Below are 18,744 nucleotides of genomic sequence, written 5' to 3' on the forward strand. Positions count from 1 at the left end.
TCAATAACAACCAACAACAACCAACAACAACCAACAACAACAACCAACAACAACAACCAACAACAACAACAACGAACAACAATATCGAACAACAACGAACAACAACAACAACGAACAACAACAACAACGAACAACAACGAACAACAACAACAACGAACAACAACAACAACGCACAACAACGAACAACAACGAACCACAGCGACAACAACAACAACAAACAACAACAACAACGAACAACAACAACAACAACAACAACAACAACAACAACAACAACAACAACAACAACAACAACAACAACAACAACAACAACAACAACAACAACAACAACAACAACAAGAGAGAGAGAATGAAGAAGAGAACCAAAACACTATCCAGAAAATATACTCAAAATATAACCCCACATAAACACAAGAGAGAATGACTATACTATATTACATACCAGAATATAACGATATATTACAGTGATAGGCGAAGAGTCTACTGATATTCTATACTATATCATAGGTATAATATAGACTGGTATAAGATAGTGTGGTTATATTATGAAGGAATATAGTGGTTGGAAAAGGTCATATATTAGGTTTTTATATATAGCTGTATAAGAGGTGATGTTGTGTTTATATATACCGCAGAACTGAGAGAGAGAGAGAGAGAGAGAGAGAGAGAGAGAGAGAGAGAGAGAGAGAGAGAGAGAGAGAGAGAGAGAGAGGAAACCGCAGCGTGTGTTAAGTGAAGATCAATCGTGTCACTGCAGGAGGAGGAGGAAGAGGAAGAGGAGGAGTTGGAGGAAGAAGAGGAGGAGGAAGAGGAAGAGGAAGAGGAAGAGGAAGAGGAAGAGGAAGAGGAGGAGGAGGAGAAGGTCTAGCTTGGGTTACACGAGGGAGAAACCTTTTCCATTATGTAGTTAAGAACAGCAGTATACCATATCCGTTTCTGGTTGCCTCTCGAAGCGCGTGCCCCGAGGATTAAGAGACCTGACAGAGGGGTACTCATTGATTTGTTTGTGTATGTTTGTGTCTGTTTGTGTCTGTTTGTTTGTCGAAATACAACAGTCACATGTCAGTTATAGGAAGTGTACATTACTGGATTTCATTTAATAATTATACCGGATTTAAACATTCGGATAACTTGATTTTAATTTACGGTGCCAAAAAAAATATACTCAACCGGAAATTTGGGGGAAAATTCACCGCCAAAAAAGTATAAAACTGAGTTAAAAGTTTAAAAAAAAAAGTTTGTCGAGTAGATTCGTCAGATCGTTTATAAAAGTTTTAAGTGGTGTATGTGTGACTTTGCTGGGGTGTAGGTGTAGCGAGGTCGAGGTGTAGGTGTAGCGAGGTCGAGGTGTAGGTGTAGCGAGGTCGAGGTGTAGGTGTAGCGAGGTCGAGGTGTAGGTGTAACTTTGACCAACACACTCCCTCCCCAACACACTCCCTCCCCAACACACTCCCTCCCCAACACACTCCCTCACCCCAACACACTCCCTCCCCAACACACTCACTCCCAACACACCTCTCCCCCAACACACTCCTCCCAACACACCTCCCAACACACCACTCACCCCAACACACCCTCCCAACACACACTCCCTCCCCAACACACTCACTCCCAACACACTCCCTCCCCAACACACCCCTCCCCAACACACACTCACTCCCCCCAACACACACTCCCTCCCAACACATTCTCCCCAACATACTCCCTCCCCCAACACACTCACTCCACCACACACTCCCTCCCCAACACACTCCCTCCCCAACACACTCCCTCACCCCAACACACTCCCTCCCCAACACACTCACTCCCCCACACATCGTCACAAACTGGCTGCCGATTATCGCCCTAATTGGGACTTGAAGTTCATGCAATTGTTGAGTCGACTTAGTGTGTCAGTTTCTGCAAGTGTGCGAATATTAATGGCTTAATTTTCCACGGGTTTCAAAGGTGGATGAATTGGTCACACTGCATGGTTTCTACAGTGGGGAAACAGGGACATGTAGGTGGGTTTCTACAGTAGGTAAGGGGGGGTGATAGCGTTGGGTTTCTACAGTGAGAAGACAGAGATATGTTGCTTTGGTTTCTACAGTCGGTGGGAAGGCAGAGAGAAGTTACAAGGTTTCTACAGTAACGAGTGCGAAGTTACTCGGTTTCTACAGTGGACGTGAACGATTACCACAGGGTTTCAAAAGTTCATTAGAGAGATATTGTAGAGTTTCAACAGCAGAAGTAAAATATATTGCAACAGTTTCAACCAAGAATATTGTAGTTATTTTAATTCCTTGTTGTCTATCGAGGGAAACTGTTGCAACTTTTGTGCAATTGTGTTAAAAATGAAAAGCTATGTTGGTATATATTTTTTTAGTTAATTGATTAAATGAGACAAAACTAACTCCCAGGCCAAAACTTGAATAAAAAGTCAGATTTGGTTAGGTTAGATTTGGTTAGGTTAGGGTAGGTTTGGTTAGGTTAGGTTAGGTTAGGTTAGGTTAGTATATTTGTATCTATGTAAGTGTAAACAATCACTATGTCTCTCTATCTGTCTGTCTGTTTCTCTTCCTTTCTTTTCTCTCTCTCTCACTATCTCACTCCGTCGTGTCAAAAGCAGGCAAGACACCACCATCTCAACATACTCTGTCTCTCTCTCTCTCTCTCTCTCCTCTCTGTCTCTGTCTTCTCTGTCTCTTCTCCCCTGTCTTCTGCTTGTCCTCCCTCTCTCTCTCTGTAACCCTCTCTCTCTTGTCTCCTCTCTCTCCCTGTCTCTTTCCCTCTCTCTTCTGTCCTCCTCTCTTCTCTTCTTTGTCCCTCCCCTCTCTCTCTGTCCCCCCTCTCTGTCCCCCCTCTCTCTGTACCCCCTCTCTGTCCCCCCTCTCTTCTCTGTAACCCCCTCTCTGTCCCCTCTCCTTCTGCCCCCTCTCTCTGTCTCCCCCCTCTCTGTCTCTTCCCCCCCTTCTGTCCCCCTCTCTTCTGTCTCTTCCCCTTCCTCTTCTCTGCTCCCCCCTCTCTCTCTCTGTCCCCTCTCTCTGTCCCCCTCTCTCTCTGTCTCTTCCCCTCTCTTGTCCTCTCTGTCCCCCTCTTCTCTGTCCCCCCACTCTCTGTCTCTTCCCTACTCTCTGTCTCTTCCCCCTCTCTGTCCTCCCTCTCTCTCTCTCTGTCCCCCCTCTCTCTCTGTACCCCTCTCTCTGTCCCCCTCTCTCTCTCTGTAACCCCCTCTCTCTGTCCCCCTCTCTCTCTGCCCCCCTCTCTGTCTCCCTCTCTCCTCTGTCTTCCCCTCTCTTCTGTCCCCTCTCTTCTGTCCCCCTCTCTCTTCTCTGTCCCCCCCTCTCTGTCCCCCTCTCTTCGTCCCCCCCCTCTCTCTCTCTCTCTGTCCCCCCCTCGTCCCCCCTCTCTCTCTCTGTCCCCTCTCTGTCCCCCTCTCTGCCCCCCTCTCTGTCTCCCTCTCTCTCCTCTGTCTCTTCCCTCTCTCTCTCTGTCCCCCTCTCTCTCTGTCCCCCCTCTCTCCCCTCTCTGTCCCCTCTCTTCCTCTTGCACTCCCCCTCTCACTGTCCCCCCCCTCTCTCTCTGTAACCCCTCTCTCTGTCCCCCCTCTGCCCCCTCTCTCTTCTGTCTCCCCCTCTCCCTCTGTCTCTTCCCCCCTCTGTCCCCCCTCTCTCTCTGTCCCCCCTCTCTCTCTCTGTCCCCTCTCTCTCTCTCTGTCCCCTCTCTGTCCCCCCTCTCTCTCTCTGTCCCCCTCCTCTCTTCTCTGTCCCCCTCTCTGTCCCCCCCTCTCTCTCTCTCTGTCCCCCTTGTCCCCCTCTCTCTCTGTCCCCCTCCCTCTGTCTCCCCCCTCTCTCTCTCTCTGTCTCTTCCCCCCCTCTTCTCTGTCCCCCCCTCTCTCTCATGTCTCTTCCCCCTCTCTCTCTGTCCCCCTCTCTCTCTCTCTGTCCCCCTCTCTCTGTCCCCCTCTCTCTCTCTGTCCCCTTCTTCTCTCCCTCTCCTCTTTCTCCCCCCTGCTCCTCACACATACCCCAGCTGGGTCTGGCGCGAGACATCAGAAATCTTGTCTCCAGCCTTGCCAGATTTCACGCTTAACGGTGCTGAAGGAGAGATAGTCTCTCCCGGCACCCTCCTTCACCCTGGCTAGAGACGGTGAAGAGATGATGAGAGAGAGAGAGAGAGAGAGAGAGAGAGAGAGAGAGAGGTATGATTCAGCCGAAGGAGAGACAGACAGACAGACAGACAGACAGACAGACAGACAGACAGACAGACCAGCAAACAGGCATCCAGACCGATAGACAGACAGACATACATCCACAAAGACCGAGAAACATACACCCACACAGACAGAGAGACAGACAGACCGAGAAACATACACCCACACAGACAGAGAGACAGACAGACAGGTACACCATGACGCGTTAATTATATCGCTCTCTTTGGGTCGAGTTTCAACACCGGTATTGATTTCACCTTGAATTACCTGGTGGAGAGGAGATGAAGCAGCCGGCAGTAGAGGAAGTAGAGGAAGTAGTAAAGAAAGTAGATGGGAAAGTAGTAGAGGAAGTAGTAGAGGAAGTAGTAAAGAAAGTAGTTGGGGAAGTAGTAGAGGAAGTAGCAGAGGAAGTAGTATAGAAAGTAGAAGGGAAAGTAGTAGAGTAAGTAGTAGAGGAAGTAGTAAAGAAAGTAGTTGGGGAAGTAGTAGGGGAAGTAGTAGAGGAAGTAGTAAAGAAAGTAGATGGGAAAGTAGTAGAGGAAGTAGTAGAGGAAGTAGTAAAGAAAGTAGTTGGGGAAGTAGTAGGGGAAGTAGTAGAGGAAGTAGTAAAGAAAGTAGTAGGGGAAGTAGTAGGGGAAGTAGTAGAGGAAGTAGTAAAGAAAGTAGTAAGTAAGTAGTAAAGAAATTAGATGGGAAGTAGTAGAAGAAGTAGTAAGAGGAAGTAGTAAAAGTAGTTGGGGGAGTAGTAGAAGGAAGTAGTAAGAAAGTAGAGAAGGGAAAGTAAAGTAAGTAGTAGTAGAGTAGTAAAGAAGTAGTTGGAAGTAGTAGGGGAAGTAGTAGAGAGTAATTATAGAGAGTGGGGAAGGAAGTAGTAGAGGAAGTAGTGAAAGGAAGTGGTAAAGTGGTAGAGGGAGTAGTAGAGGAAGTAGTAAAGAGAGTAGAAGGGAAGTGGTAAGTGGTAAGAGAGTAGTAAAGTGGTTGAGTAGTGAGGAAGTAGTAAAGAGAGTGGGAAGGGAAGTAGTGAGAGTGAAGTAGTGGAGGAGTGGTAAAGTGGTTGGGGGAAGTGGTGGGAGAGTAGTGAAGTGGTATAGAAGTAGGAAGGGAAAGTAGTAAGAGGAGTAGTAGAGGAGTAGTAAAAGTGGTAGAAGTAGTAGAGAGTAGTAAAGAAAGTAGAAGGGAGAAAGTGGTAGAGGTAAGTAGTGAGGAAGTAGTAAAGAGAGTGGTTGGAGTGGTAGAGTAGTATGAAGAGTAGAGAGGAAGTAGTGAGAGTAGTAAGTGTAAAAGAAAGTGGTTGAAGTAGTAGGAAGTAGTAAGAGGAAGTAGTAGAGAGTAGAAGGAAGAGTAGTAGAGTAAGTAGTGGGGAGGTAGAAAGAGTAGGAAGAGTGGTAAGTAGTAGAGGAAGTAGTAAAGAAAGTAGTAAAGAAAGTAGTTGGGGAAGTAGTAGGGGAAGTAGTAGAGGAAGTAGTATAGAAAGTAGAAGGGAAAGTAGTAGAGGAAGTAGTAGAGGAATTAGTAAAGAAAGTAGTAGGGGAAGTAGTAGGGGAAGTAGTAGAGGAAGTGGTAATGAAAGTACAAGGGGAAATAGTAGAGGAAGTAGTAAAGAAAGTAGTTGGAGAAGTAGTAGAGGAAGTAGTAGAGGAAGTAGTAAAGAAAGTAGAAGAGGAAGTAGTAGAGGAAGTAGTAGAGGAAGTAATAGAGGAAGTAGCAAAGAAAGTAGAAGGGGAAATAGTAGAGGAAGTAGTAGAGGAAGTAGAAAGGAAAGTAGAAGGGGAAGTAGTAGAGGAAGTAGTAGGGAAAGTAGTAGGGGAAGTAGTAGAGGAAGTAGTAAATAAAGTAGTAGGGGAAGTAGTAGGGGAAGTAGTAGAGGAAGTGGTAATGAAAGTACAAGGGGAAATAGTAGAGGAAGTAGTAAAGAAAGTAGTTGGGGAAGTAGTAGAGGAAGTAGTAGAGGAAGTAGTGAAGAAAGTAGAAGAGGAAGTAGTAGGGGAAGTAGTAGAGGACGTAATAAAGTAATTAGCACGCGAAGTAGTACGGGTAGTAGCAGAGAAAGTAGCAGAGACAACAGTAAAGAAAGTAAACGAGAAAATATTATGAGAAACAATAAGGAAAGTAGCAAAGGCAGCCTCACTTTAACATTGAGACTTTACAGAAACAGGTGAGAGGTAGGAGTCTTACCTCACTTAATCACAAACAGGTGAGAGGTAGGAGTCTTACCTCACTTAATCACAAACAGGTGAGAGGTAGAAGTCTTACCTCACTTAGACAAAAACAGGTGAGAGGTAGGAGTTTTATCTCACTTAAATACAAACAGGTGAGAATTTAACGTAAGATCCATTGTTAATTAGGACCCAGAATCCATTAAGTCTTCTCAGTAATAATAGGTTCTAATGGTTAACTATAGACCAGGTGTACAAGGTAATTAACCTATGCATAATGGGCTTACCTGTACAGTACATAGTGATAACTTACTCTATTATCATCTATGTGTGTCTATGTTGCACCATCTATGTACAGTGCACTATGGCCGGGTAGCCTGTGTGTCTATAGGCCATTATTATTAGCCTGAGTGAAAGGGTTTATCCTCAGGGAACACTATGGCGGCCTATCCTTACACTATATCATGTTATTGGGTAAAGGTGTTTAATTAGTAAGTGGTCTCGGTGTGCTGCTTCGGTACTCACAAAAACACACACACACACACACACACACACACACACACACACACACACACTATCCATATGAAACAAAAAGAATTTAACCATTTTTTTTCCCGAAAGCCATATTACTTTTCTATCAATCTAGATTTACCCTGGCAGTAACTGACTCACAAAACAATATGTTCCAATAGCAGAGTCGTTCGCTCGAGGGAGAGAGAGAGTTAGAAAGTTTTCACCCAGCCTTTGGAGTGATACAACGTGAGCTATCAAATTAGCTCTTGTGGTGGGTGGTGGAGAGTTTTGTGTATGTATGTATGTCTGTATGTATGTATGTATGTATGTATGTATGTATGTATGTATGTATGTATGTATGTATGAATGTATGTATGTATGTGTTTCTTTGGTCTTGTGTTGCAGTAAAAGTGATATTGATAAGTGCAAAAAGAGAGAGAGAGAGAGAGAAGGTGAGAGAGAAAAACGAGAAATAAAGAGGAGAGAGATAAGAGAGAATGTAGAGAAAGAAAGAAAGAAAGAAAGAAAGAAAGAAAGAAAGGTAAATATAAAACAATATTCACAACCTATGGATCCCACTTCAACTCATAACCAATAACAACATTTATCAACAACTCCTCAAAAGGATCGTCAGCGTGGACAGGTCTGTACTGGCCAATGAGAGACCATGTGAGATAGTCAAATTTAGCATACATAGAGCTGACTTATAGTGCGTACAGGTAAAAAAATACATATTGAATAAAAATAAGTTGATTAAATATGAAATTATATACATATATTATCTTAAGAAAATAGTATACATGAAGATATTTAAAATTTCAGAAAACTAATAAAAATACATTTCAATTTTGCATAAAAAAAATACGTCAGATGAATTGGTATAAATTCTACTACTATATATAAATATGAACACAATAAATCAGTCGATAAAAAATAATAAAATAATGGATAACAAATTCTAAAATAAATAAAAAATCATAAAATAGTGGATAAAAAATTCTAAAATAAATAAAAATATCATAAAATAGTCTAAATTGGTAAAGAAAGTTACGCACAAAGCATTATTCTCCTAAAAAGGATTTACCATGCTGGGCACAGTCTCCTTTCAGAGTAAAATATGCGATGGAATAAAAAGAAATAATTTTGTTTTATTATAAATCAATTAAAAAAAATCCCTTTGGACACAACAACCTGTACATAGAACTCAGTTTCCTTCCATGTTTAAATATTACACAAATACCTATAATAAATAAAAGTATACTCGTTATAGATATATATAAACAATGATAAAATACGTCGGTAAAGAATTCCTAACTAAAAAAAAAAAAGTAGAAACCCACCTAAGAGGCAACAGTTTCCATTCCGAGCTCAATTCACCTCCACAGTAAAGATTCAAGGAACGGACACCGGGCCTTGGATACGCTGGAGAATTGACCGTGTCTCGGGACTAATTCCTCGTACATGAAAGAGACTTTTCTTGGTTCTGAGGAAGTTTGGTGCCTTGCGAGAGATATGGCGAGGGGAGGGAATGTTCGGGTGGGGAGGAGGAGAGGGGAGGTTAAGAGGGGGAAGATTGAAGGAGGAGAGAGGAGGGAGGAGGAGGGAGAGGGGGATGGTTAGGGGAGGGAGAGGTTAGGGAGGTGAGGAAAGCGGAGAGGTGATAAAGAAGAATAGGGAGGAAATGTGGAATGGGAGAGGGAGGAGGAGGAGGAGGAGGAAGATTGGGTAAAGGAAGGGAAGTTTAAAGGGAGGAAGACTAGGTGGGGGGCAGGGAAAGAGGTGTTGGTGTGTGGGTATAGGGAGGAGGGGAGGAGGGGAGGAGGGGGGCAGTAAGAAGTTGTGGGGAGCGTCAGTCTGTCTGTCCATTATTTCACAGAGTTGGATAACATATATTTTAGGTTAAATTATTTTTCTCTTGTTTTACCATTTACTTTTATTTTTGTTTGTCTTTCTGTTTCTCTTATTCTTATTTGTTTTATTCTCTCTCTCTCTCTCTCTCTCTCTCCTTTATCGTAATCTTATAATTCGTTTTGAAGAATGTGAACAAATTGTAGAATGTAGTAAAACAGATAAAATGGAAGACAATAGATTAAAGAAAGTAGAAAGGGTAGATAATAAATAAATAAAAAATAACGAAAACCTCAAATAATAATACAAAATAAATAGAAATTATGAGAAAGAAAAACCTAAAAAAAAATATGAAAATTTTTAAGTAGATTAATAAGAAAAAATAGCATAAAGTAGACAGAGAAAATAAAGAAGAAATAGCAAGGAGTAATAAATGAGGAAATGGTAGAGAATCGATGAAAAATGAAGAAACAAAAATCTATCTATCTATCTATCTATCAGTCTGTCTGCTACACAACTCTCTTTCGCTCTGTCATTTCTGCTCGACTTCTCCTTCATCTGGTAAAATGGGAAGCTATTTTCTCCAGCTTCAGGAATTGTGGTAACTCTCTCTCTCTCTCTCTCTCTCTCTCTCTCTCTCTCTCTCTCTCTCTCTCTCTCTCTCTCTCTCTCTCTCTCTCTGTTTGTCTTATGGTTCTTATTTAATCTTATTATTATTATTATTATTATTATTATTATTATGATTTCTTTGATTCATCTTTAGTCACTATCGTCAACATCATCATCATCATCATCATCATCATCATCATCATCATATTTCAAATTAATAATCAGGTGTTTCATTCAGGTGTACCGGGATGATAATTTATGTCCTTATAATTACTGTATGATTAGATATGTATTTAACAAGTCCTTACACTAGTTATATACACGGTATTAGTGGCCTCATTAACCTACTGTGGATAGAGGAGTATTTAACGCAAGATTAAATTAGTTATATGAACAATACTGGTGGTGCCCTTAACTTAGGTGTAAGAAGTGTGTGTCAAAAGTCTCCCTACCTGCACACACACACACACACACACACACACACACACACACACACACACACACACACACACACACACACACAAGAAACACACCTTTACTATACTATATATCTTCCCTGGACCAATCTTCCCCAGGCTGAGGGCTCTAACTCATGCCAAGCGTTTACACAATGCAATTGCAGCTAATTGCTCTCATAATGGCAGTTCAGTACAGCCATATGTTTCATCTCTCACAGCAATAGGGAGGTAGGAGGAGGGAGGGTGAGGGACAAAGAGAGAGATAGAGAGATAGAAAGAGAGATAGAAGGAGAGACTAAGAGAGAAAGAGAGACTGGGTTTATTGTCCTATTAGAGCGAGGCCATTGTATCACACATAGTAAATCTCGTTAAAACCGGAGGGTGAGCATACTTAGCCCGGCTACCTACGGGTACAAGCGGCCCTATATTGGTATTACGGTCATAATCAGCGTTAATAGATTACATTAAGTTCACCATAAAGGTCACTATTGCCCGTATCTTACAGCCAGGGCCGGGGGAGGCAGTGTGTGACCCTCAACTGGAGAGATCACAGCTAAGTTCCTGGTCATGCTCTTGGTATAATCACTGTTTATGGGTTACATTACAGCATGGAAGTCACTATAACCTTCTCTCAGATCTATAACCTTTAGTTAATAAGGTTATAGTCCCTCTTCAACCAGGAAAATCACTGTTTGTTGGTATTTTTCAACCGGGAAACGCCATCCACAACCAAATACCACCACCAGGTTGAGTTATGGTGAACGAGTTGTGGATTTCTATACCACAACCCTTAACCTCGAGGGGTCGTTATTATTGTGTTGTTATAAAGAGTGTTAATGGGGATATAATTCATGGCTAATCACCTTTAACCACCCATTGTTAGGTGTTGTTATTATTAGCGTTAATGATATTTTAAGCCCCTCACCTCCCCCCCTCTACCCCTTCCCCATTCACCATCTCCCCCCTCCTTTCCTGCTCTATCCCCCTCCCCCTTCTACCCTCCATCTCCCCTACCCCCTCTAAACCCCCCATTCCCCCCACCCCCTTCCCACCATGGTCATCGTATGTTCGTATGTTACAACCCGTGATGCCGAGCGGGTGGTGGTTGGATATATTGCATTAGAAGGACCGAAGGTTTAGGCCGTCGGGAAGTTATGCGTGGAAGTGGTCCGAGTGGCTCTGAGAAGGACAGTCACCACGGACCAACTTTACCATTACTCGGAGCAGGAGCAGGGGGGGGTGGGGGGTGGGTGAGGGGGTGGGGAGGTGGGGGGAGAGGGGGGGAGAGGAGGGGGATGAAGGACGTCGACCACCACCAAGCAGATTACTGGGTTTAAGACCTGCGTGACGAGGGAGTAACATCGTCTTCTTCTTCTTGTTCTTCTTCTTGTTCTTCTTCTTCTTCTCCTCCGGGGGAAGAGAAGGGAAGAGAGGAGACAGAAGAAGGGTACGAACATGGTAGTTGAGGAATGAAGAGGGAAATTTATTGGTATTTTTTCCTCTATCGTTCTCTTTTTAAATATTGTTTCGTCTCTCTCTGTCTGTCTGTCTGTCTGTCTGTCTGTCTGTCTGTCTGTCTGTCTGTCTGACTGTCTCTCTCTATAAACGTGTGCTCCGTGACCTATTGGAAAATTAATCTTTTTGAACCATCCACTTGATTCCAATAAGACTTTATCCTTGTCCAATATAACGAACCATAACCTCAGTCCTCTCCCCTGTACCACACCGCCAACCCCTGTAGGTCTTACACACACACACACACACACACACACACACACACACACACACACACACACACACACACACACACACACACACACACACACACACACACACACACACACACACACACACACACACACACCAGGAACTAAAATTCACCTCTGAGTAAAAATTTGTAAGATACTGGGAGCAAACATGCAAGCTAAAAGCTACTTCATGTACCTAGAGTAGGATGGATTGTAGTAATATCGTGGTGAGTCATAACACAGCCAGATAATCCCCTCTCGAGTGTAATTATCTCAGATTATGAATTACTATGAGGTTGATGGTTATGAGTAGACTGCAGCTTTCAATATACCTGAAGGGATAACTACACTAGTGGCTTCTTCGCGTGTCGAGTGGATGGTTTTGGCTGGAGGGGGGAGGGGGGGATGGGATAGAGCTTGATTTATTAAAGTGATGTGAAGGGATTAATTATATTGAATGGATAGAGATGGCTGAACACACACACACACACACACACACACACAGATAACTACTTGGATCTGCTAAAGTTCCCCCTAAAATATTCTAGGACAACTCTCCGTTTTCTTTCTCTGTCAACCAACACATCACAATTCTTCAAATATTCCGATTTCTTTCTTTCTTTCTTTCTTAAATATGAACCAACTTTTGCCCGGAGAATATTTTGAGCGGACGACATTTTGGCAAGTAAACCTTTTGGCTGGGGGGAGACTATCTTAACCTGGAGATATATTGGGGCGTGGGAGGACATTTTGGGAGGTCATTTTGGTCAAAGGCCATTTTAGACGGAGTAGGATATATTAAGGGTAATGTATTTTGGGTGAAGGACAACATTTTAGACGATAGACATTTTAGAATGAAAACATTTTAGACGGAGGATATTTAGACCGAGGACATTTTAGACAGAGGACATTTTAGACAGAGGACATTTTAGACAGAGGATATTTTAGACAGGACTTTTTAGACAGGACATTTTTGACAGGACATTTTAGACAGGACATTTTAGACAGGACATTTTAGACAGGACATTTTGGACAGGACATTTTAGACAGGACATTTTAGACAGGACATTTTAGAGGTAATGCAGCAAAGGGAGTCAAGTTGGTATCGCGTGGAGCCAGTAAGTCATACGGTTACGCCTCACGTCCAACACATCAAAATTCTGGTGTGGGGTGCTCTCTCTCTCTCTCACTCTCACTGTCTCTCTCTCTCTCTCTCTCTCTCTCTCTCTCTCTCTTTCTTTCTCTTACCTACACTCTCTCTAGATCTCTCTATCTCTATCTGTGTCCTTTTGTCTCTCTCTCTCTCTCTGTCTGTCTCTCTCTCTCCCTCTCTCTCATCAGTTTATGTTTCCCTCATTCTCTTGCTTTCTCTCTCTTTGTCTCTCTAATTCTCTTTACTTTATTTCATATCTCATTATCTCGGACTTCTCCAATAAATGATGTCAAGTTAATGATGTCAAGTTAATATAATGTAACAGTTAAGAGACAAAATTTACCCGACCTAACTTTGCCCCTAAACTGGTGCTAAGTTAACGCATCTAGTTAAGGTAACAACAAATAGTTACAGGTCTTAATACCGTACCTTAACTTTGTCCATTAACTGGGACTAAGTGACCGTATCTAGTTAACATTGAATATTAATGTATTTTTAATGAAAGAAATTCCTGTATATTAACGCAGTATCAATACCAGTTAAGAAATATTCTAAAACAAACATCACTTATGGACCTCTTGGAAAAACTAAACATTGAAAAAAATGGATAAATTTCTTTAAACTGATTGAAAAAAACAAAAAACAAATTTATTTAAAAACATTAGGAAAAAAAAACCAGAACGAGTAATTCTCTCTGGGTCTTAATACATCCACCATTAATCAACTCCTTTTAATCATCGCTATTGAATATAACGGTAAAAGCAGAGTAAATAGTTGGAGTAGAAATACATATTTAACGTGCAGGTAAATCACGTTATTTAGCAAAGTTAATTTACTCAGGTATTAGAGCAGTCCTGGAAGGGGGAGACTAGCACAGGTAAACACGGTATAACATAAAGTATTTTGATTCCCCTTAGCGTGGTGTTGTTGGGGGTCTTATAAAGGTGGAGTCTTATACAGGGGAGTCTTATACTGGGAGAGTCTTTTGAGTGTTTTATTGGGGGAGTTTTATACTGGGGAGTCTTTTGAGGCTTATACCTGGGAGACTTATACTGGGGGAGTCTTATGAGTCTTATAGGTGGGGGTCTTATATTGGGGGAGTTTTATACTGGAGGACTCTTATAAGGCTCATCTTATATTTTGGGAGTCTTATACTGCAAAGTCATTCGTTTTATACTCGGGGAGGTTAACTGGCTATAAAACTTCCCAAATAAGACTCTTAAAGTTAACGCTCCCCGTATAAGACTTCTTCAGGAGAGTCTTTCCCCCACCTCTTCCTTCAATAAGACTCCCGACAGCAGCAACAGCCTCAACATAAGACTCAGTAGAATATGCTTCTCACCTGAGCTTATATACCTATAAGACTCCCAATTAAAATAAGAGGGATCCATCACACCCCACTCTTTCAAGACCCCCTAATAAGACTCTTTCTATCCACCCCTCCTCACTAATAAGACTCCCAGAAATAGTAGTGAAGGAATCATAAGACTCAGAAGATCTCTAGATTACCTGTGTGTATTACCTGGCCGGCGCTCACTAATTAACTCCATCTGATAAAGGAATTTACCTGCGTGTTAAACATGAAATTTCAGTTGTGTTGGGGAAGTGGAAGGTGGAAACGTTTAGGTATTTGTGCGTTTGTAATGTTTGCTCGGTGTGTGTGCGTGTGTGTGTGTGTGTGTGTGTGAAAGAAAGAGAGAGATTATGTATGTATGTATGTATGTATGTATGTATGTATGTATGTATGTATGTATGTATGTATGTATGTATGTATGTATGTATGTATGTATGTATGTATGTATGTATGTATGTATGTATGTTTAATATCAGACAGATAAAATACCACAAAAACAAAATTTCATCCATTTACTGTACACACACACACACACACACACACACACACACACACACACACACACACACACACACACACACACACACATCCAACTTCAATCCTGAAAAAGAGTAAGAAAAGACAAAACCAAACAATAACAAGCGCCCTTAATCCCTCCCTTCCTTCCTTCCTTCCCTCCCTCCCTTAAGATGGCCTTTTAAATCCTGAACTCACCTGTCGAGAAAATAATGGCTCGATAATGAGACTCTGAGGAGCTTTGAATTGCCCTTGATTGTTGTTCGTCTTAACCGTAGAGAGGACACTCGACCCAAACTACTTGACTATTTTTTTTTAACCTTGATGGAAGTTACATTAGAGAGGTGTGGATAGAGATGAAGGGGGGGGGTAGGGAGGAGAAGAGGAAGGATGAAGAGGTGATGGTGGGGGTGTGGAGGGTTTTGCCTGCCTGCTCTGCTCCAGCACCTCTGTCTCTCTCTCTCTCTCTCTCCTCTCTCTCTCAATAGGGGTTTGTTTTTCCTGTCAAGGGTCTAGTGGTCACAGGAAGCCCTCAAATTTCTTCACGGATAAATTTATGTGTAAGATAATATGTTTAGTGTATTTGTGTATTGTGTGTGTGTGGTGTGTGTGTATGTGTCGTTTAGTGTGTGTGTGTGTGTGTGTGTGTGTGTGTGTGTGTGTGTGTGTGTGTGTGTGTGTGTTTCTCATACACACATACAAACTCCCATTGACTCTGCCCCGTCCCCACACACATGTATGTAACCCTTTAGTCATTAATAATCAATTCGTCTTCCCTCCCCATTAACCCATAAGCACCAGACCCAAAGGACCCCATTAAAAGACAACTCTCCTCCCATTAGCCAACACACAAAAGAATCCCCTTATTACCCCCCCTTACCCCTTAACCCCTCAGGTAACACAGGTAGGCAATGTACCTGTCCTAGAATATTATAAAAAAGTGTATGTTTACCTTCGTTATTTATACTGAGGGCAAACTATATATGTTACCTAACGATTCTTTAACTATAAATAAACACCTATGTCTTTGTGTCTGTATATATTAATCCATTCTTTATATTTCCTTACATTATTCTTACGTTATTCTTATCCCCGTGACAGAGCCCTGAGTACGGCATGGGCACCACCACCACCTCCACCCTGGTGATCAACGTGACGAGGGAACATGACCAGGCAGCTGTAGTGTGTCAGGCCAAGAACCCTACCAGACCCAAGTCCCCGCTTACCAATACCACCACTCTTGTCGTTCACTGTGAGTAACTCGTTTTCTATCCACTCTCACACGTGTTGATTAACTCTTATTCACTCTCACCGACTCTCAGATATTCTCAGTCACTCTCAGATGCTCTTAATGCACTTTCAAAGACTCTCACATACTCTCATAGACCATCATTCACTCTCACCGACTCTCAGAAACTCCCCCCCCCCTCCCCCGCTGACTCTCAGATCTTGTCCAATATACACCATCCGATAAACAAGAGCTCCCTTCCTCCCTCCCTCACACCCTCCCTTTCCCCCCCTTTTCCTCCCTCCCAAACACCCTCCCATTTTCCCCCCCTTTTCCTCCTCCCTCCACCCTCCCTTTTTTCCCCTCTTCCTCCGCCCTCCTTACCTTCCCCCCCTTTTCCTCCACCCTCCTTACCCTCCCTTTCTTTCCTCCCCTACTTTTCCTTCCTCCTCCCACACCTTCATTCCCTCCTTCCTATCCTCTTCCTCCCCTCCCCTCTTTGCCTTCCTTCCTTCCTTCCTTCCTTCCTTCCCCTTCCTTCCTTCTCCCTCCTTTCCTTCTTCATTGTCTTCTCGTTTCCCCCTCTCCTTCCTGCCGTCTCTCCTTCCTCTTCCCTTGCTCCTACCTTCACATCCTCCATCCTTCCCTCCACCATTCCTTCACTAAACAATAAACTATATTACACCCAATCTGTTTCATAACTAATCTGGCCTTAATAGATTACCCTCAAAGCTAATGATAGACCCAATCCTACACACACACACACACACACACACACACACACACACACACACACACGCCCCCACACACAAGCACACACACACACACACACACCCATTTAATCCCAGTTAAATAACCACAATCCTAGCAAAATAGAGACTAATCAGAGGCAGGGGAGGGAGGAAGAAGTAGAGGCGGAGGAGGAGGGAGGATTAATGCCACACCTCTCCCCTCCCTCCCCACCTCCTCCCCCACCTCCTCCACCTCCTCCCCACCTCCTCCTACCTCCTCCCCCCTCCTCCCCCTCCTCCTCCCTCCCACCAGCCGATGAACACCAATATCCATAAGTTAGGGTTTGAGTTCCTGAAATAGATTTGATTAACCGTGGCCTTGATCCTCTGTCGTATTGGATTACCTGTGATGTAGAATTACCTGTGGAACTGGCTAGTCCCCCCTAGTGTGTGTGTGTGTGTGTGTGTGTGTGTGTGTGTGTGTGTGTGTGTGTGTGTGTGTGTGTGTGTGTGTGTGTGTGTGTGTGTGTGTGATATTATGACTAGTTGTTGTGACGTTGTGAAAGATATGGAATTCTGTTGTTTAATTTATACATACATAACATACCATACATACATACATACATACATATATAACATAACATACCAAACATACATACATACATAACATAACATACCAAACATACATACATGCATACACACATACATACATACATACATACATACATACATACATACATACATACATAAAACATACATATTCCATCTCATTATGACTTACAGCTGTTCAATTCAATATAGAGATAGACAGAGAGAGTTATATAGATAAACAGATAGACAGACGCCCAAACAGATAGATATATAAGTAAGGAAATATATAAACAAACACAGAGAGAGAGAGAGAGAGAGAGAGAGAGAGAGAGAGAGAGCTGAAGACTCATCATTTCTCCCCCGTCTCTCTCTCAGATCCCCCGACGGTGAACGCTACTCTGGGTCGGACGCTCAAGCCCTCACTACTGAAAGAAGGAGACGATGTTTATTTTGACTGTATCGTGTCCGCCAACCCTGAGGCCTCCTCTATCACCTGGTATCACGAGGTAAGTGGTGTTTTAAACCTAACTTAACCTAACCTAGTATTCATTTTGGTGTGTGTGTGTGTGTGTGTGTGTGTGTGTGTGTGTGTGTGAGTGTGTGTGTGTGTGTCGTTCTCTCTCTCTCTCTCTCTCTCTCTCTAACACGTAGGGGGACTTTTCTACCAATCATCGCGTCTGCTGTCACCTGTTAATTAACAATACAGGTACATGTCCATCTGCCACGCCCCGCTGTTCTCACCTGGTGTCTCTATATTGGTATCGAGAACTATACAGGTATTATAAGGTACCTCAGCAGCGTATAATGTCATCTGGTATCAACGGGACATCATACCTAAACATACAATGACTCGGTATCATTATATTGGTATTACACTACACGTTAACACCTCTACCGTCAACTGGTATTAAAGATTAGTTTATATTTATAAACTTTACTGTATATTAGAGTTACCTGAAGCCATTAATTATAAGACCGACATCACCTGGAGTCATTACATACATACATACATACATACATACATACATACATACATACATACATACATACATACATACAAAAATCAGGCCCCATTCAAACAAATCAGTCCCCCTTAATTAAACAAAATAGTTTCAGCCTAAAAAGATCCTACCAAACTCAGCCCCTTCCTATAAAAATACTCATTAATAGTGAAAAAAAAACAAAATCCACAAAACCAGACAACAATTCAATTCTACAATGAAGGAAAAGAATGAAAAAATCGTACATTTCAGCGTTAAGAAAGAAGAAAGAAGACAGAAGAAGAAAGATGAATGAAGACAAAAAAAATATTCACAACTTTACTTTTGCCAATAATTAACGTTTCTCTTTTCTTCGCCAAAATTTTAACCGGATTTTTTTTTACTGGCGACTAACTTTGGCGAAACATTTGGCTGAGCGAAGTAGTTTAGATGGAGAGGTTGGATGTTATTAGGTAAAGTAAGAGGGGGAGGGAGGTGCGAGGGAGGGAGTGTGAGTGGTGGAGAGGAGGGAGAGGCCGAAAGAGGAAGATTTACTGGGAGTACTACAGGGTAATAATCTCTCTCTCTTACTTTATCCTTTCTGTGTGTGTGTGTGTGTGTGTGTGTGTGTATGTATATCCCTCTCTCCACCACCACCTGGGAGAGATGT

At 42.6% G+C, this 18,744-nt stretch overlaps 2 protein-coding genes across 2 annotated transcripts in view; one reads left to right on the forward strand and one right to left on the reverse strand.

The window, feature by feature from the left end:
* Positions 1-1,834: 1,834 nt before the first annotated feature.
* LOC121879126 (cell wall integrity and stress response component 3-like) lies at positions 1,835-5,697 on the reverse strand (the record flags this gene model as incomplete). The annotated part of the gene is made up of 3 exons (XM_042385709.1): positions 1,835-1,896; positions 4,457-4,600; positions 5,613-5,697. Coding segments are annotated over 3 exons (291 nt in total), but the record flags the coding sequence as incomplete, so codon positions are not given.
* A 55-nt stretch (positions 5,698-5,752) lies between these two features.
* LOC121879131 (sialoadhesin-like) overlaps positions 5,753-18,744 on the forward strand; it is a 46,796-nt gene continuing 33,804 nt past the window's right edge. The window contains exons 1-3 of the mRNA XM_042385723.1: positions 5,753-5,950; positions 15,646-15,796; positions 17,470-17,600. Of these exons, the coding sequence (XP_042241657.1) occupies positions 5,753-5,950; positions 15,646-15,796; positions 17,470-17,600 (480 nt within the window). The remainder of the gene's footprint in view (positions 5,951-15,645; positions 15,797-17,469; positions 17,601-18,744) is intronic.

Source organism: Homarus americanus, unplaced genomic scaffold, assembly GCF_018991925.1.
Source record: "Homarus americanus isolate GMGI-L3 unplaced genomic scaffold, GMGI_Hamer_2.0 scaffold16886, whole genome shotgun sequence".
Lineage (NCBI taxonomy): Eukaryota > Metazoa > Arthropoda > Malacostraca > Decapoda > Nephropidae > Homarus > Homarus americanus.